The following is a 19,167-nucleotide window of genomic DNA, read 5'->3' as shown; positions in this document are numbered from 1 at the left end:
AGATACAATAGAGGGAAGGAGCGGCAACAATTATAAAAACAATGTTTTATTAAAAACGCCAGACAAGAGCAACTGTATCCATATTACGGAGCCAACCCATGCAGACAGTAAAAATATTGTTTGCCAGGGAGAAGTAATAATAATGTTGCTACTGCAAACACATGTTCACAGAGGCCATGCAATGCAACCGCACAACTAGGGGCAGCAGCAGCTGCTGCCAGCAGACACTGCCCCCGCCCGAGGATGCCCGATTTAATCAATAAACAAACGTAAAAATATGACAAACAAATTAATAAAATGCAACAATACAAACGATTTTAAACAAAGTTTCAAATAAAAAAGACGGGGAACACAATGACAAAATGTAATAAATGAATCTGCGTGTCGGCCTGTGAATGACAATGGGAGACAACTGAGAACAGGAGCCGATCCGACGAAGGGAGCACCCGGAGCTAAATATAGATGCCCGCACACCCGCCCGCGCTCTCTCGCCAACAGCTATTGTCGAGTAATTGTGACAATTTGGTCCCACACAAATGGCATAATAAATGTTGAGCGTAGGAAATGATGTGTGAAGTGCAGCTGATATGTCGGAATCCCAACCCCTCCTCTCCAGCATCCACCAACCCTTTGGTTGGCAGTTGGCGGAAGTGATTTCTGGTTTTATTGCACGACTCGCAATGCAGCAGTCAATCGCGGACTAACCAGACTACAGCCTATTACGAGGCATAATGCGAATCTCTGCAGCTGCTGCCGCAGATGATGCAATGAGCAGAACTACAACAATTATCAAATTGATAAGCCAAGTACAGATCAATGCGATAGTTCACAGCAGCAGCTTTGGTATACTCTATACATAAGTTAAAAGAAAAAGGCGATAAAGAAAACATAATTATTATTTTCTTCTATTCTTTTAGAATCCTATAAAAAGAAAATTGCATTTAGTTCAAGAAAATTTCAGTTTTATTTTAACAGGCATTCGAAGTTTTCCGCTTAAATAATTCAATGACTTCAAGATATAAGATTTTTAAGTACATATGCAGTGATGATAATAAAATAATATATTAACAAAACAAAGCGTAGAGTTTAAAAAAGTCGACGAAAATTCAGTTTTATTTGCTATAAAGCATTATTTGTTAACCGTGAAGTGTACCCCATCTCCAAGAGTTGATCTTTTGTCTATCCTAATTGTGCGTACATAGCAGCAAATTCGAAACCTATTCGATGGCAGACAACGAGTTGACGACAATAACAATTTGTGGAACCGGGATGCGCCAACCGGCAGTGGTAGTAGATTGAGAGCTTAAAGGATTTGGAAATGTGCATTTCCGGAATTGAAGCGCATAATTAAGCAGTCGCGGGATGCCATAAATAATGAAACGAGTATATTCCAAAATCCATTGGCAGCATCAATTAGGGTATCTGCCTTTGGGCTCAAGCCAAAATCGTGTGATTGTTGGCCAATTAGCTAGACACACATATATATATATATATATATATATATATATATAAGTATAAGATGCATATGTATGTTTGAGCAGCTGAATGGAGCGCATAGCGATTGACCGCCGAAAGGTCAAAGCAAATGCTTATCAGAGTGCCCCATGGAGGCCCATAAATCAAGCGCGAAACGGTGGCACGTGATTGCCGCTGCAGCAATTGTTTGACTCGATGGGTGTGAAGGGGGAGGGTGGAGAGGAGGGTGCTGCACTTGCCTGGTCATAAATTACGTATTTAGAGCTTGCAATAAAATTAATATTTATTTTTTTTTTGGCTAGGCTGCGCTGCTTTGTCAACAACTAATTGAAACATTATTCTCTGTCTCTTTCCAGCTAATTGCAGGGCAGACCATTAGGAAACATTGTTCGCTCAACAGAGTGAGTTTGTGTGTGTGTGTGTGTCAGTGTGGACAAATGTGTCTGCCACATGAAACAATTAGAGGCAACAGTAAAATCGGCTATAAATGTCAACGGACAAATATTTTCGCGGAAAAGCAGCCGAAACAGCGGAAAACCTAGCAAGCAACAAGAGACAATTTCCACTCAACACTTGGCAACATGCTCCCAGGCAGCAGCAACATTTCAAAATTGTTGCTAAGCGGCGATGGCAACAACAACATACCCTCAACCACTTCGTGTGTGTTCAGTCGCATTCGTATCTCTGTCGGCTACGTTTGTGTCTCTCTCGGTTGTGTGACGCGTTCGTTGTGACTTCACACAGAGGCAGCGACAGAGCAGAATGACGTATTGATATCAGATAAACAAAGCAGAGGGACGAATATACGGAGCGGAGTGATAGGAAATGCAGTCGTGCGTGCATCTGAAATCAAAATTGAAAATACGTAAACAATAAATCAAAATACAAACGTGCTGAAAAATCGACAAACATATATCAAATAAAATAAATGAATATTAATTAAATGAAATACCTTAAGTGAACAACGCAAAAACAAAACTCAAAGCATACAAATTTATTAATTTTAAAAGCCAATATACCGCATATATATACATACGTAAATATATATAATACAATAATAATCACATAGAACTACAAACAATAACAAAAGATGAAAAATGAGAAGAAACTTCTCTCTTATAGAAGAAACTTCTCTCTTATAAGCATTTACAAACAAGATAAGAGCTTAAGCGTTGTCGTAATGAATGAACACTGCCAAAAACTACATATGTAGCCAATGATTTATAATAATGGCCCCCAATGCAGACTAGATCCCAGACTACTGACTACTGACTACTGACTCCTGACTTCAGACTCCCCAGTGACAGCAACGCGCCAAATTAAGCTAAATCTGGCAAAGAGTGCGCCAAATTAATTAACTCGCTCGTCAGCTGCTCAACCCGCTGCACAACTCTGCGGTTCCATTAATTTCACACTTTATTAATGTCAAACGTCGGGTGCGGAGCAAGTGGGCCAGTGGCAAACGCTCGCAAAGTGTCCAAACAGCGCGACACGCTGACAATGTGGCAGACGCTATCAACGCTATCCACATCACTCACACTGCTCCCCACGTTACTCACTCATGCCACTGCTGGCTGTAAGTGTGAGCTCGGGCATCGCATCAGGTCAAAGCAACGCCCCAACATTAGTGGCAACAACACGGAAATGCAAAGTCACAGCCAGAGCAGCGGCAGCAATGCGGCCAACATGTTGCCATCAACATCAGCAGACATTGCGACGACAACGAGAACGACAACAGCAACAACAACGACAACAACAACGGCTGCAATAGCGGCAACAACAGCGATGACGCTGACAGCGACAGGAATAGTGGTAAAAACCGCGCGTAGGTGTCGCTGCTCCATGCCCAGAAACAGCAAAGTTGCAGCCAGCATCCTGCACTGGCTCCTACTCCTGTGCATCCTTTGCGGTAAGTACGAGCTAAAGCAGCCAACTAACAACCAAAAAGCCAACAAATGAGCTATGGTCAAAGGCCGTAAGTGACTTTTGGTAAAATCCGTTTAAGTGTCTCTGATTTAGTGCATCGCACAAAACACCCAAACATTTCCAGCGCCACACAGCCAAGCGATATAGAAATCGGCAAGAAACCAAAATAAAACAACGCCAAAACATGGAATAAAAAAAATTGTTGTAGCATTAGTCCTGCAATGGCTAACGAAAAAAATATATAAATCTCGCAGCAAAAATCAAGATGAATTTCCGTGCATTTTTGTGCAGATTTGTGTAGGGCTTTAGGAGCAAAAAGGACGCTGCACATACATATAGTGTATATGTATTTATATACGGCTAACATGAAAGGAACGCTCTCACTAGCGACATACACAAAGCGCTTGTCTGTTTGTGGTTTTTAGACCAAGTCTCAACTGCCACAGTAAGAAAGCAAAAAGAGCATTTCACAATGAACAGCAACATAATACCCTTTAAAAAAATACACTCACACACAAAAAAATTGATTTCATTGTTATTTTTAATTTATTTATTGCCATTTGTTTTGTCCACTTTTTTATTTTCATTGCTTGTTCAGTGAAAACAAAAAAAATAAATCAAACAAAAAAAAAAAGTTTAAATTAAAAAGGAATTAAATTAAATTAACAGAAATTAAGAATATCCCACATAAGTATTCAAATCAAAATTACTTCAAAATATATTATATGTTGCAACTCCCACTATACATATAAGCAGGGTATTGCTAAATGGCTATGCATGTGAGAGGAATAACATTTGAAAGTATTGCCAAGAAATAGAAGAAGATTAAATGGCAGAGAACAGTGCAGTAATGGCGGGGAGATCGTGAGAAGGCAAGGAGGAGATGGTTGCACAGCTGAGGCAGCAATAATACAAATTGACTCGTGTTTTTCATTTCTGTGTGTGTGTGAGTGAGTGTGTGTCTGTGTGTATGTGAGTGAGTGTGTGGTATGGTGTTGTTCTCACCATTTGCTTTGCTGCTTTCAATAATTTTACTTGATTTTGCAGCTGTAGTAGCTGGTGGCTTTTTTGCTATTGCTGTTGCGGTTGGTGTTTCTTGCCACTTAAAACTGAAATTAACTCCAGCACACGAAAGTGTGCAATGAAAAACGAACATGCCAAATCAGGCAATATTTATATACGTGCTTGGTATGTGTTAGAGTTGTTTGATTATTTCGTTTGGAAATGGATGCTGCAATCAATTATAGAGCACCACAAAGCGAAGAGAGAAGACAGAGAATCGAATTCGGTTAGCGAACCACAGCAGCCAAAGCAGACAGTGTGCCAAGAATAATGGCCAAACCAGCAATTGAGGCTTCGCCGCCGATGGCAGCGCAGCCATTTTTAAAGCCAAGTCTTTGTTATCGATTTGCAAAGCAAACCAAAGGCGAAATCGCTGTGCTATGCTAAAATAAACTGAAATCAATTTAGTTAAGCTCAATCAGCCACTCAACCGAGCAGCAGAAACGAGCAAGCCACCGCTCGGCCACCCAGCTAATCAAGATAAATAAATATTTACAATTAATTTAAAATATAAACACACCGAAACACAACGCGGCCGCAATTAATTTCGCGCCAGCAGCAGCAGTATCCGTAGAGTATAGCAGCAGTCGACAGATTTCCAACCCTATACTATTCGGCGTTACGTATACGCAATGTTGAACTAATCGACAAAGCTGTCGAAGACAGCCTTAGTTCTGATAACGCTCTCATCACAAAGTAGTTGCAGGCATATGAATAAATGAATGAACGCATGAATAAGCAATCAACTGTAATGACCAACGCCAACACCAAGTGTCCGACGAGGATGAGCAGTGGAGACAGCTTGGGGAAAACCAAGTGGCAAAATTAAGAAAATATATGCGCAACACAAGGTTAAAGCAAAGCAGACACGTTAAAGCATCCCAAAAGGGTCAAGCGTTCCCTTAAATGAGTGCCAGCTGTGGGCGGCAAATGCGCAGCTAATGAGTCCCACTCCCAGTCCCAGCCCCAGCAGCAGCAGCAGGTGTACGGCAAAAGTAACCGTTCGACAGGAATGTGCGTGAGCCTGTCCATCAGACTGACTGCCCCACCTGCTCGCCTGTCTGACTGGCTGAGCGTGCTTAATGAACTGCAATCAATGGCGCCAGTCGATAAGCAACGAAAAGCGAGTGATTGTGCGTGCAACATGAGGCTGGCCGCAAATGCGCACCGATATACATATATATACATATAAATATATATATATATACGCATTCACACATACACAAGAACGCACCGAAAATGATTTATACATGACGCTTTTTGCTCGGCTTGGCGCATTAATTACGTAAATTTTGTTGAAATTTATTTAAGCGCACAGCTCGATAGATTCAACGATTTCTGATATACTACACTTGAAAAACACAATTAAACATACAACATTCGCGAAATGAGTTTGCCGTAAATATACTCGCAGCAATTAATTGCAAATTATATTGATTGTCGATTTCAACAACAACAATAAGCAGCAGAGAGGCCTTTATTTAAATCTAAATTCTGCTGCTTTTTTATGTATCAAATCAACCGAATTAGACTGAAAATTCATAAAGAGAAGAAATAACGGGAAAATATTCATATACATATATATATTGACCATAAGCCCAGTGCACAAGCTCTTTAATGCATTAAGCATTATGCAATTCTTTTGCTGGACATGGAATTTAAATTAAATGCATGGCGTCCACTCCAAGCCAATAATAAAATCTTAAGCCAGAACATAAATCAAATAGTTGGTTATTGAGAAGCCCAAAGAAGAATACTGATAAAACTACGGTAAATAAAGTTGGCAGCAAATATTTAAAAAAAACTACCAAAGGATTCATTACAGAGAAGCTCAATTCTTTTACCGAATTGAATTGAATAAAAAAAATCAGTCAGCCTCATGTAGCAAAGAGCAGTGACAACCACTGCAACAGCACACACAATATTCATTCTTGTTTACGCTTATTGACACACAAAACGCACACACACACACATACACACACTCACACACACACGCACACACACACGTGCACAGCTTCGCACACTTGTGTTGATGGGAAAAGAGGATATGGCACAGATGCAGCTGTTACTGATGTTCATGCTTTGACAAGCTTAATAATGATGACTGTTTGACAAATGTTAAAAAGCCAGCATTCACTTGACTTCAATAAAAACCCAGCTACAGTAGATAAAACAAAAATATATGAATTTTCGAAAAGGCACAAATAGAAAACGAAATCAAATAAACCAATTTTATTTGATTTCACCCTAAGTGCATATGAGAATATATATAGTATTCAAGAAATGTAAATATTAATAAAAATCGATAGTAAAATGAATTTATACATCTGTTATTAGTTTTCATTTTTTTAATTTTGGCGTTTGGTTTTTAATATATTCCTGACAAAATGGAGAATTTCCAAATTCTTCAAAATGAAATGACCGCTATCCAATAAAACAAACTATTTACTCTGAAATGATTATTTTTCTGAAAAGATGATCATGGTTATGGTTAACACTGTCAAACACATTTGAAAACCATAAACTGCGTAGAATGGAACTCAACTTTGCAGAACAAATTTGAGTATATTAAAACAACGTAAAAACCATCCAGTATATAAGCCCAAGCCCAAACGCGCACACAGCAGACACAGCGGCACCCAGCCAGTTGGCATTAGCCATAAATGTTGACCAAAAATATTAGTTGGATGGCCAAGTTCTCAGAGCGTATAAAAACTTTTTAACATTTCAATTCCAAATTCAACACATAATTATATCTTGCTATCTCTCTCTAGCCATCAGACCCCACTTTCTCTCTGTCTCTCTCTCTCTCTCTCTCTCTCTCTCTCTCTCTCTCTCTGTCCCTTTCTCTCTATTCTGTGTGCAGTGGTCAGTCGCAATGTGTCAGCAACTTTTCAAAATTGTAACAGTGCCAATTTGTCGAAAGTAGCGTGTCCCATCCTATGTTCCTGCGTCCTTCGTCCTTTCGCACAGCCAGCATGCGATTTGTAATGACAATTCAACTCAAATTTTGCTGCTCTCAAATTATGCAAACATTTTGCTGGCACTGCTCATTCACAGTTGATATGTAAATTCACATAATTTTTACGATGCTTATGCATTATGCTAAATAATTGAAACTCATTCTTTGCAATGAGAGGGGCGTGACAGAGTTGTTGGTTATTTTTGCAATTTGTGTTGTGTTAATTATCGCAGAATGCTGTCAAAATTAATTACAGCCGTTAGCCAAAGTGAGTCCCGCATACGTCCGTGTGTGTATGTGTCTGTTGTGCGTGTGTTAATTTTGTGCATTTTGTTTATTGTTAGGCACGCGTAACTACGTGAAGAATTCATATGTTAGCATTTGTTATGGTTAGCTGAAAATTGCTCAACTAAAAATTTAGCCAGTTATTGGATTTTCCGCGCAGCCAAACGATAAAGTAATTGACAACCATGTGGAAAGAACAATGAGAAAACTGTAAAAGTTGCGAGTGCATTGCTTTAAGAACAAAACATTAAAACTAAGATAAAATATTTAAGCCGCAAACTTGCCGCTCAGCTCTCCCACAGGCGAACTACAAAAAGTGCAAGCAATTTTTTTTTTTTTTAAATATTACACATCATGGCCCCGAAAGCCGCAACTGGATAAGCAGCTGGCGGGCGCCTCTCAAAGCTCTTCCAAGGAGGAGTGCACAATGAGCAAATGTTGGCTCTGTCTGCCAAGGGAGCAGCAGGCGGGGCACGAGCTCTGGGGCAGACAATAACTTAAATTAGTTCTGTAGCGGCAAAGCATCTATGCAAGCACAGTCTTGCCTCTGGTAGACAGTGGGCTAACTCTCCCTCTCGCTCTCTCTCTCTCTCTCTCTCTCTCTCTCTCTCTCTGTCGCACTTACTCTCTCGTACTCCGCTTGCTGTTCCATAACAACAAAAATATTACTCATAAATTATCACAAGTGAGTTCATCACACGACTTGCACTTGCTATATTGAGTGGCCGCTTGTATGTCGGTGCAAAACTTCGCCTGGCTGTTACCTCCTCAACAGCTGCTCCTGCATATCCTTTCATACCATTCATACCCTTTTCAACCTGCTGTGCCCGCAACTATGTTTGTACCTCCTCCCGCACATATTTGTAACTAAATCTGTGAGCTCAGCAACAGAAGTTTATGTGCCTGAAAATATGTATATGTGTTTGTGTGCGCCTTGCCTGTTGAACGGTTTGTGGCATGTGGGTAGTGCATATTGTCATAATATTGAATGCATGATATATTGAATTGTGCAGTCAATAAACGTTTTATTATCACAGCCGTATATATTTCGGTTCGCCTCTCTCACAATAGTTCTGCATGAAACTATCAGCGTAAATTGAGAACCATTACAGTGACTAAATCAAGCCAACTAGTTGTACACACTCTCACATGCATATGTGGTGGGTGATGTGGACGTGTATGTCGCAAATCACGATGACAACCCATCAAGGCAGCAACTGTCAATGTTATGTAACATTTATTGCTTTCTATTCACGCTGAGAGAGATTAACTGTGCTGGCGCACAAAAAAAAACAGAAAAATTCATCATCACACTGCTTAGTTTTGCCTTGGGTTGCCTCGGTACCATTGGCATCTGCTAAAGCCACTCGATGCTCACTTACAAAAACTGCATGGCCATAAAGCTAAGCTCGAACTAATTTCCAAAGCCAAATAGGCACAAGGAGCAAAGAAGAAACAAAACGAAACGACTGCCAAGCGTTACAAAAAGCAAAACACTGCCAGCCATGAGAATATTGTCCACGAGGATGACGCAGGATGTGGCACAACAAGCAGCAGCAGCAGCAGCAGCAGCAGCAGCAGCAGCAGCAGACGCAATCTAGCGGATATTGCGCACAGCCTAGGCTAAAACTGCGTAGGCTCAGGGTCGGGGCGGGCACGGTTTGCCAAGGCTGGGACAAAATTGAAACAGTCACTGGAGCCGGGCAACACTCGGATGGTATTGTGTTGCTATCAAGATTTCAGTTAGACAAAAAAAGTAGAGCTGCAAAAAAAAACAACAACTATATAAAAGATTAAGTTGAAATTCAAATACCCTACCTAATTATGTATATATATACAATAGTATTGCAATGAATGTTGAAGAGCTAAAAACATTTCAAAAATACACACAACAAACTTTCTAAAGCCTCTCAAAGCTATAAAAAGTATATAAAGATTGAGAATATAAAGTTTGTTTAATTTATTATAGTTCATACCACATTTTTTATTGCTATAGGATAGTTGAACTTTACTTTAAAGCATCTACCTAGTTCGTGTAATCCGGTATACTTAGTTTTATGTTTGAGATACAAACGAACGAGTATTTAGGGACTTTTTGCTAGCCAATCGCAACAAATTTTGTAATAGCCTCAGTAAGAGTAGAAGTCGCCAAAACGCAAAGAAGTGCTTGGTGACAGTAGGCAAAGGGTGAAGCGATGACAAGACAAATAAAGAAAGAAAAAGCTGAAAAGAAAAAAAAAATAAACAAACCAAAATAGAAGGAGAGGAAAAAGCAGACAAAGAGGTTTACAACTTCTCGTAAGGCGGCTTAAGCGATTTGCGAGTTTATGAAAAGCCAAACACACTTTACACACAATCTTATATGCATGCATATGCATGTGTGTGTGTGTGTGTCTGTGTGTGTCTGAGTGTGTCAAAAAAAAAATGTACAACAAATGGAAAATTGCTTTTTGATGTAGTCAGTCTAGTTGGCCATGCATGCCAGTCGATATCATCATCGATTGGTGTTCTTGGTGTTGGCTAGAATGTAGCACTTTAAGCCGCTTGTTTGACTTTAAGTGCAACGCCAAACTGCTCACCACGATGCATCTGCATGTTGCAGCAGCAGTCACGTTACACATCAACCGTTTGTGAATCGCAGCATATTTTAATCCCAGCACTTTATGTTCCCCAATGCCTATGAAAATCGAAACGATGACGATGTTGTGGTTGATATGGATGATGCCATTGGTCCTTCCACGGACAACGTACGGCGTATCAATATTGTTTTACGATCCCTGCGCCTGACGTTGTATGCAAATTTGGTCACGTAGAGCACCATCACCATCCCCATCCCCACATAACGCTGAAGGAGCCGGCGTATGCAATGCATGTGTTGCAACTGTTGGCAATTTGTGGGCTTTAAATTTGATGGGATGACTGCGGGCCTGCGACTACCTGTCGCCTAGCTTTCATGGCATACTCTCGGCATCACTTTAAATAAATCTCATATAGCTTTACAATCATCTCGTTCACTTTCAGATGCCGCCCAGGCAACGTTGCGCAATGTCAATCTGCTCGTGGAGCCACCGGCGGTGCGACGTGGCCAGTCGGTGGCGCTCCGGTGCGAGTATCAGTTGGATGGTGCACCGCTCTATTCGATTAAGTTCTATCGAGGCCAGTTGGAGTTTTATCGCTTCACTCCCGGCGAGTATCCGCACACAAAGGTCTTTCAGTATCCTGGCATTAAAGTGGACGTAAGTCGAGTGTCCTCTTTTATTTATTTTTTTTTTATTATATTTTATTTTTTATTTATTTATTTTTTTTTTTTTTGATTATTACACTTAATCACTGATATATGTACTTGCAGGAAAGCAGCTCGAATGCCACCCTAGTGGTCATACGCAATGTCAGCTTTGGGCTATCCGGAAATTTCAGCTGCGAGGTGACAGCTGATGCTCCACTCTACTCGACAGCCACCGCTTATGCGCAAATGCAAGTTGTGGGTGAGTACTGTATAATAATAATGGCTGTCCACGCCACGTCAGTCTCATTGGTGCGCCACGGCCACAAGCTGCCTGCAACAACGCCAGCCTCATCTGGATCAAGCGCCTGACCGTTGTCGGCACTTAACATGCCAGCCTGGCCACACTATCAACTCCCCGCCATATTCTTTTAAGCAAACTGCTGCAATTTTAAGGACCTGCGCAAATGCTATATTTACAAAGGATTTCACACGGAAACTTTAATGCCATGGCGACTGTCTCCTAAAGCAGTAATAACTTTTGAAGTTCATTTTTGCAACATAGAATAAGTCTTAATATGTTGCAGCTCGAGTCTCTCGACTAACCAATACTCTGTGTCCACTGAAAAAAAACCAAAGATAACTTGTTGATTAGTTTGTGAATTTAACACAGAAATCAAACAATCGAACTTAATAACTTCAGCTTTGGAACATTCGTTAATCAATTCAAACTATTATTCTTACAAAATAGTTGCTGATGATACATAATCTGAACGTCCATAAAAATAAAACAAATATTTTACTTGAACTTCATAAGACATTATTAACTCTACAAAACCAATCCATACTCCCAAAATACATTATTTTTCAACTCGAAACACACAATGAGAAATCTCAAATATATCTGCTTCACATGTTAGCCTAATACATTTGCTGAGACAGCAAACAAATTGATAAACTGAGAATAAGAAAGTTTTAATAGTACACAATGAAAACTCCGTAAATGTGTTTCTTTATTTACAAGTAATAAACATGAGCCAAAAATGAAGGGTTGCCCAATAAACAATTTTGCTTTTTTAATCTATTGCAGAATTCCCAGAGAAACGACCCCATCTATTTACAGAGCAGACCCGTTACGAGCCAGGCGATGTGCTCCGGGCCAATTGTAGTACGTTGCCGTCAAGACCACGTGCTGAGCTACGCTTCACCATCAACCAGATGCCGGTAAGTGTAACTGGATGCTCCCTGGTGCTCCTTTTGTTTTAATTGCTGCGCGCAGTCGCCTTACAAGTTGGCCAAAATACAACAATGCTGGCTTGTGTGCCGTGTTAGTGAAGCAATGAATTATTTGCATTACTTTGCAGAGTTTGTGGCAGCGCCTAATTAAACGGCTTTGGCTTGGTAAATTGGATCGTAAATCCTATATAATTAGAACAGTCCCTTAAACTCATGTGGACCACATGTGAGAGGCAGGGGTGTAATCTCTGTCAAATTTGTCGTTCATTTATGAATATGATGTTAGTCGAATGAGACCCGTACTTAATTAAAATTTTTGTCTGAAACCAAAAAAAAAGAAAGGTGAGACCTCCACACGCAGAATTAAGTCAACAAACGCAGAAAAGGGTTGCGTGCTTTGATTTGATTGTGCGATTTGCCCTTGTCATTTATCATTACGCAAGAAGGCAACATAAGATGGGAAATATCAAATGGCAAATGCCAAATGCCAAATGGAAAATGGAAAATAGAAAAGGCAACAAATAAGTCACTTGGGTAGCAGAGTCAAACACAGAGTCACAGTCATATGCATACGCATACAGCCTGAAGAGAGGACCAGGATCATTAGTCATTTGGCGGCATTTTCATATTTGCATCAATTTTGCGACTGGGCGCTAATCAGTTGCATAAATCAAGAATGAAATGCCAGCTAGGGTCGGATCGGGTTGGACCAGGGCGGGGCCATCGTTTTTAAAAAGCAAATGGTTTTCATTTTTGTATCCCGTTTTGACCGCAGGGATGTCTAACCTTTTTTTTTCTTTGTAGCATTGCTGTTATTAATCATAGCCACGACATAAAATAAATTACGTTCAACTTGTGCACAGAAATTGCCCCAAAAAAGCAGAGCCGGACAAGTCGTCCGCTGAGCCGGACGCTGGCTTCAAATGAATTTACGAGACAACACTTTTCAACTGACACGCCCATAAGAGTCACAGAGAGCATTCGATTGTCGACTGTCGTCTGTCTTCGTGTGGACACTATTGTCTGTTCTACGACCCACTGCTGCTACCAGGCAAAAGAAAACTTATTAAACGCTTCATAAATTTTTATATTATGTCTACCCACATCATCAGACATAACGTGCTCTGGCAGCTCGCATCCTTCCCGATCTGCTGCTCGCTGTCTCTGTCTCTGTCTCTGTCTCTATATCTCTATCTCTATCTCTGTCTCTCTATACATTTGTGTGTCTTATCCTGCCGTTTTGTATCTGTCGCTAGCTGTTGTCTACTTTTTGGGGCACACACAGATACACACACACGCAACAACACACACAACGACACACGCACACGGTCACATGCAGGCCGTTGAACACTTTATCTAGATGCCGCTTGCTTCCTTCCACTTTCAGTCAACCAACTAATGACAAAAACCGAGACAAAAGTGCGCTGCTTGTATGTGTAAGTGTGTGTGTGTGTGTGTGTGTGTGTGTATGGCATAGAGAGTTTGGAGGTTAACTGTCCGTCTGTCTGCCACAGTGTGCCATATAAAATTTTATGTGTGCTGTGTTTATGTTGGCGTAGACAGCCAACAACAACACAAACAACACGATATTCCATTCATTCTGCTGGCATTGGCCATGCAATTTAGTTTCATATGCCTGGAGAGTAGATGCTTTTCTGATATTGAATTATGATTTCGCTGCTAGCTCTTTAAATGGCAAGCCCGAGGCACCTCTTATTGCAATCCATCGACACATAAATAAGTTATGTCAGATTAAAGCCAACATCGAACAGCATGTGTTGAGATATAAACAAATACTCAGTCAAAATATAGACAAGTTCTGTCTGCGCTCAATGGTTGATTGATAAGTTTGCAAAATGTGTACTCTTAAAAGCTTTCTTTTTATTAGACCAGTGCCTAGGTGGTGGCAACCTAACTTCATAACTGGCATGACTCTTAAAAGATTTAAGAAATATGTAAATATTTGATACTCTGCACATTTTTAAATTTATTTATTTAATACAATAGAAAGTTTTTTCTTTAAAAAAAAAGTAATGGTATTTATGGCACAACTTAGCAAAATTGTCTAGAAATTATGGCATAAACCAAGTTCTATATGCATTACGAAAAAAATCAAACAAGACACATGTTGGCCCAGACGCAGAGGGAATGGGACTGCCGCCGTAACGACTAACATAATTTGTTATAAAGTTTTTGTCATATTAATGGAAAAAAAGCTGAAAATTATTTTTTTTGTGTATCATGGGAATTAGTTGGGATTAGAGCTGTCGAAAGTTTTTTTTTTTTTTGCTTTTTCTTGGAGTTTGCGGGCAGTCAAGTGGCATTCGACAATAGGATCGATTTTTTGATAAATTATTTAGACACAATGAGCCGTATGTAGGGGCATAAAAGTAGAACTACTCAATATGTGCCATAAAGACATAATTAAAGCTGAGCAGCAGCTTTAAGTGGCTGTGATTAATGAATCGACAGCACATGTTGAGAGATTGAAAAATGCTAGCTGAAATCAATAACAAAGCATGTTAAAGAACCATGCAATTTGTGTGTGTTATTTTCTCAAAAAAAATACAACTTGAGAACATTGTGCAAGCAAAGTGTAAATTAACACATATGCAGTAACAAGAAGTTGCTGTTTATATTTTATGTAGACAGTTAAAATGATAGTAATTTTGAAATGAAAATTTCGAAAACTACGTTTTTTTTGTGCCCCTGCAATATTTTGTCTTTTGGTTGTGTTTTGTTTTTCCTTTTTCTCGTAATTAGCATAAGCCTTGCTGGCGCAAATTAACATGTTTTGCAGACAAGACAATATTAATAGAAGGTCATCAAAATGAATTTATCCACGCAAACAGAAACGACATGCAAAATCAACAGAAAGTTTGTTGGCCATTCGAGCAATGTGAATCTTGCTTGAAAACAATTTGCCTGCTAAATGCCTACGCAAGCAAAGCCAAACATTCATTTAATTGCCAAACCGAATGTTTTTGGGTTCGCAGGTTGCAGGGGCTGATGGCTGGTGGCTGGTGGTTAGCGTTTTTGGGTAGTTGTCTGTATTATTTGGCCCTCTGTTGGGGGCTCCGATGCCATAAAGGTAAATCACAAGAAATATGAGGGTATTTACACTTTTGGGTCGCTGCCTCAGCCACATGCTTAATTAAAGCGCTTGGCGTCTTAAGAGTTTCTCGTAAATTACGCGGCATTAAATTCACAAAAGCGTGCGAGCGACACAAGCACAATACACTGAGAGAAAGAGAGAGAAAGAGAAAGGTGGAGAGAGAGAGAGAGAGAGAGAGAGAGAGAGGGGGAGAAAGAGCGAGTGTAAAGCGAGTTAACTAAAAATGGCTTTTTATGTCGCTGCGCCTTTGCCAGCATGAAAATAAAAATAAAATTCAAATATAAAGTTAAGCCAAAAAACGCACAAGAAGAATAATAAATGTCTGCGTTCAGTGTGGTGAGTGTGTAGGGCTGTGTATGAATGTGTGTGTATGTGTGTGAGCAGAGTTGTTATTGTAAAAAGGGTTAAGGGCGAACAACGCAAAGAAACAACAACAGCACAAACAACAATAAAGCGATTTTGCATCTTTTTGTCGTGGGTGTGCGAGCTGCTTGAGAATTGGCTACGCCCAAAGCAACAAAGCTATTCAGATATCCTTGGAAAAAGATACCAGGTATATACCACAAGATGCGAGTGTCCATTAGCTTCTATATTAGTTATCTTAGCTTGCTGCAAATAGGGTGTTTAAAAGTCGACATTGCTGCTGCTGACCCAAATTGAAGGCGAGCAAGCTGCAATTTCTTACACCTTTTTAGGGCACTAAACAGCGCAAAATACATGCATAAGTAAATGGCTCTCAAATGAGTTTGTAAGTGGAAATGAAATGCGTATTTATTGTATTTAAATTGCTAGCGTTTCGCGGAGGGTTCAGATTGTCATTTGAATCAACAACAGCAGCAACAACAGTAAGAGCAGCAACAAACAAACGGACATGCAGCAAACGGAAATGACAACACAACCATTTGCAAAATGGCGCCTGCACTTCCTGCATCGACAACAAAGACCATTTGCGACTAAAAGCTGAGCATGATGTAGTTAACGGCTTTTCTTTACACCCGATGCGTAAAGATGCGCCAAACGGAAATCATGAGTCCCAGTCAAGCAACCAAGCTGCAAATCTCTGGCAAATAAAGCGGAAAGCTAAATAAAAGGCCGAAATGAATATGCATATGCACATGCAAATGCCCGAGAACGATTTAAGCTTGACGTAGAATAGCATCAACAGAGAGAGAGAGAGAGAGAGAGAGAGAGAGAGTGAGAGAGAGAGAAAGAGAGAAAAGGAGAGAGAGAGAGAGTGGGACGACGAGAGAAAGTGGCGAACAGATTTAGGCGCAGTTTCCTAGAAGTTTTCTACCGCTGTTGTTGATGTTGCTGTCATGACGGAAATGAAATTTTTAAATGCACACAATGCAACCGGTATAACAGGCAGGGCGGCACGCCGGGAGGCTGAAAGACGGATGGCCGCATGGAAAATGTTACCACAGTTGCTGTTGCAGTGGCAGTAGCAGCAGCAGTGGCTCGGTTACTCAAAGGCAAAGTGCAAATAGTTTGCATTGCATGCAGCGTTAACAACCAACAACCAACGAGCAACACGAACCACCATCACTTCCACTAAAAACAGGAGCAACATTCAAGCGAACAACCTTGAACAGCAGACACTCAAACAAACTGTCGGACATTTGGCGAGCCGAAAAACCAGGCAACAGGGCGAATGAGTGCTCCTCTTGTTGTAGCTTCTGTTGATTCTGTCGCAGTAAAGCTGCTGCTGCAGTGTAACATTGAAAACTGTTTTTAAAAGCCAACAGAGGCAACATAAAAAAAATAACAACAGCAACAAAAATATGACATGCCATGTCCGTTCATTCTCAGTATCCGCTTCCTTGCATCGTTGCAAGTTGTCCCGTTAGCCATTGCCAGTTACCCGTTGGCCGTGGAATGTTTGCCGTTGGCTGCAGCACTTTTGTCGCCACTGTTGTCGCAACTGTGCCTCTTTCCCCATGCTCGCCTACCTCCCCCTTCCCCTTTCCCCCACTCAAAAGTCGGCACATGACTTGCCAGTGGCTGGCATTGCCGCAAGTGCAACATGGTTGTAATAACCCCCGCAGACGACAAATTGCCATTCATATTCGTTGGATATACTCGCATGGGGTTACCAACACATATCGGACAGGAACTTTTCTTTTGCAGGCATTCGCACTCGGCAAATATATTTTTAGTTTGCCAACCGGAAGCGGAAAGCAAAGTCAGTTTCAGCTGCACGCAAACACTCCCACATGCACATAGCTAAAGGACTATGAATATTTTAAAGCATACTTTTAGAATTACGTATGTACTTCATATGCATATGGTAGTTAGTTGCTTAGTTAGCTGTTGATATAAGAAGGGGAGTAAGGTTAAATGCTTTAATGGGCTCACAATTCTCAACTAATCATACAAATTACACCAACAACCTCCTTACGCAGGTGACCACAGAGGAAACACAATACATTCGCACGGTTGACAATCTAATAGCATCCAGGCTGAGTATCAAATTGCAATTGCAATCGGTGCACTTTGTGGCCGCCACCACCAATGCCAATGGAAATGGCAATGTCAACACACATGGCCGAGTTGCTAATATGCAAAGGACAAATGCATTGGGCACTGGAACAGGCTCTGGCTCTGGTACTGGTGGTGGCGCCGGACACGCTGGAGGACTCATGTTACGCTGCACGGCTCAAATTGGTGATTTATATCAAGAGTACAAGGAAATTGAATTGGGCACGCCACAAAAGGATCCAGTGCCGGCGAGAGGTAAGCCACAGCCACAGCCGCAACAAACACAACATAACTCGGAAAACACCTTCCACACTTGTTTTCTAAACGCATTAAATCACTCATTGCAGTTACACTCTCATCCGGCTCAGGGTTGAGGAATTTCTTGGAAACCTATTTCTACACATCGGCAGCTGGCCGAGTATTCAGCGTAACCACATTTTTCATTTGCTGCCTAATCTCCATGTTCTCGATGATGATAACAACAAGCGGCAGCTAAATGCAAAATTGATTACATTCTAGCTACAATTACTTACATACATAGAGAGTACAGCTTGAACATGAAATGTGTACAGCATAGATAATGGCTTCGATGTGTGTGGCCAATCGTATTAAGCTTAGCCGCTACACTTCCCCCTCCTCCAATCCTGCCAGTCAACCGAAAAAAATATCCGCTCTAACCACTAAATAAAATACACATTATATTCATATATATGTTGTACACATTCACATGAAATAATACCATTTTTGTAAATATTTTTTTATGATGTAAGCCCTTGCACGTACATACATTAGATGGAAAGCACAGCCACACACACACACACACACACACAGTCTGCCAGTCGAACAGACTGAGAAGCGGACAGACAGGCAGGCAAGCATGGCTACTTGTTAATTAATGGATTATTTAATGATGCATTAAATATTGCATAAATTATTATTTCAACTGCATTTTACTCCATTAAAAACCAAAACTGCAATAGCACTTTGAATATCAACTTTAAATATAAGTAATTAAATAAAGACCTATACAAAAACGCAATTTAAAAATTGTAAAAATAAGGAAATATATTAAAAATAAAAACAGCATAGATATTCGAATACAAACATATATATTGCATTCATTTGCGGGTGATTGGAATGATAATAGCAATGCAAATTAAAGTAAGTAAATTCCGAATTAATTAATTTTTAATACTAAACATAAAATAATAAATATTACTACGGATTAACATATTTGTCTCTATTAATCTTTTCTATCTACAAAATTAAGTTGTTATTATAATTGTTGTGTACCAAATAAAAATGTATAAATTATTTTTGGATGGCCAATTAGTTTATCAGTTAGCAAAAATCAAAATCGTAATTAAATTTATATGTAAGCTGAAGTGTTAGTTAAAAGCTTTG

General features: G+C 40.2%; 1 protein-coding gene across 1 annotated transcript; it reads left to right on the top strand.

The window, feature by feature from the left end:
• The first annotated feature begins 2,624 nt into the window (after window positions 1-2,624).
• On the top strand, window positions 2,625-18,867 carry LOC6568065. Its single transcript, XM_032740745.2, has 6 exons — window positions 2,625-3,385; window positions 10,733-10,947; window positions 11,061-11,196; window positions 12,025-12,158; window positions 17,688-18,018; window positions 18,111-18,867. Exons 1-6 carry the CDS (start codon window positions 2,899-2,901, stop codon window positions 18,257-18,259), a joined length of 1,452 nt encoding a protein of 483 aa, XP_032596636.1. The 5' UTR covers window positions 2,625-2,898; the 3' UTR covers window positions 18,260-18,867.
• The last annotated feature ends 300 nt before the right edge of the window (window positions 18,868-19,167 follow it).

This window comes from Drosophila grimshawi, unplaced genomic scaffold (genome assembly GCF_018153295.1).
Source record: "Drosophila grimshawi isolate 15287-2541.00 unplaced genomic scaffold, ASM1815329v1 contig_311, whole genome shotgun sequence".
Taxonomy (NCBI): Eukaryota; Metazoa; Arthropoda; class Insecta; order Diptera; family Drosophilidae; genus Drosophila; species Drosophila grimshawi.
This window is presented reverse-complemented; position numbering and strand designations above follow the sequence as displayed.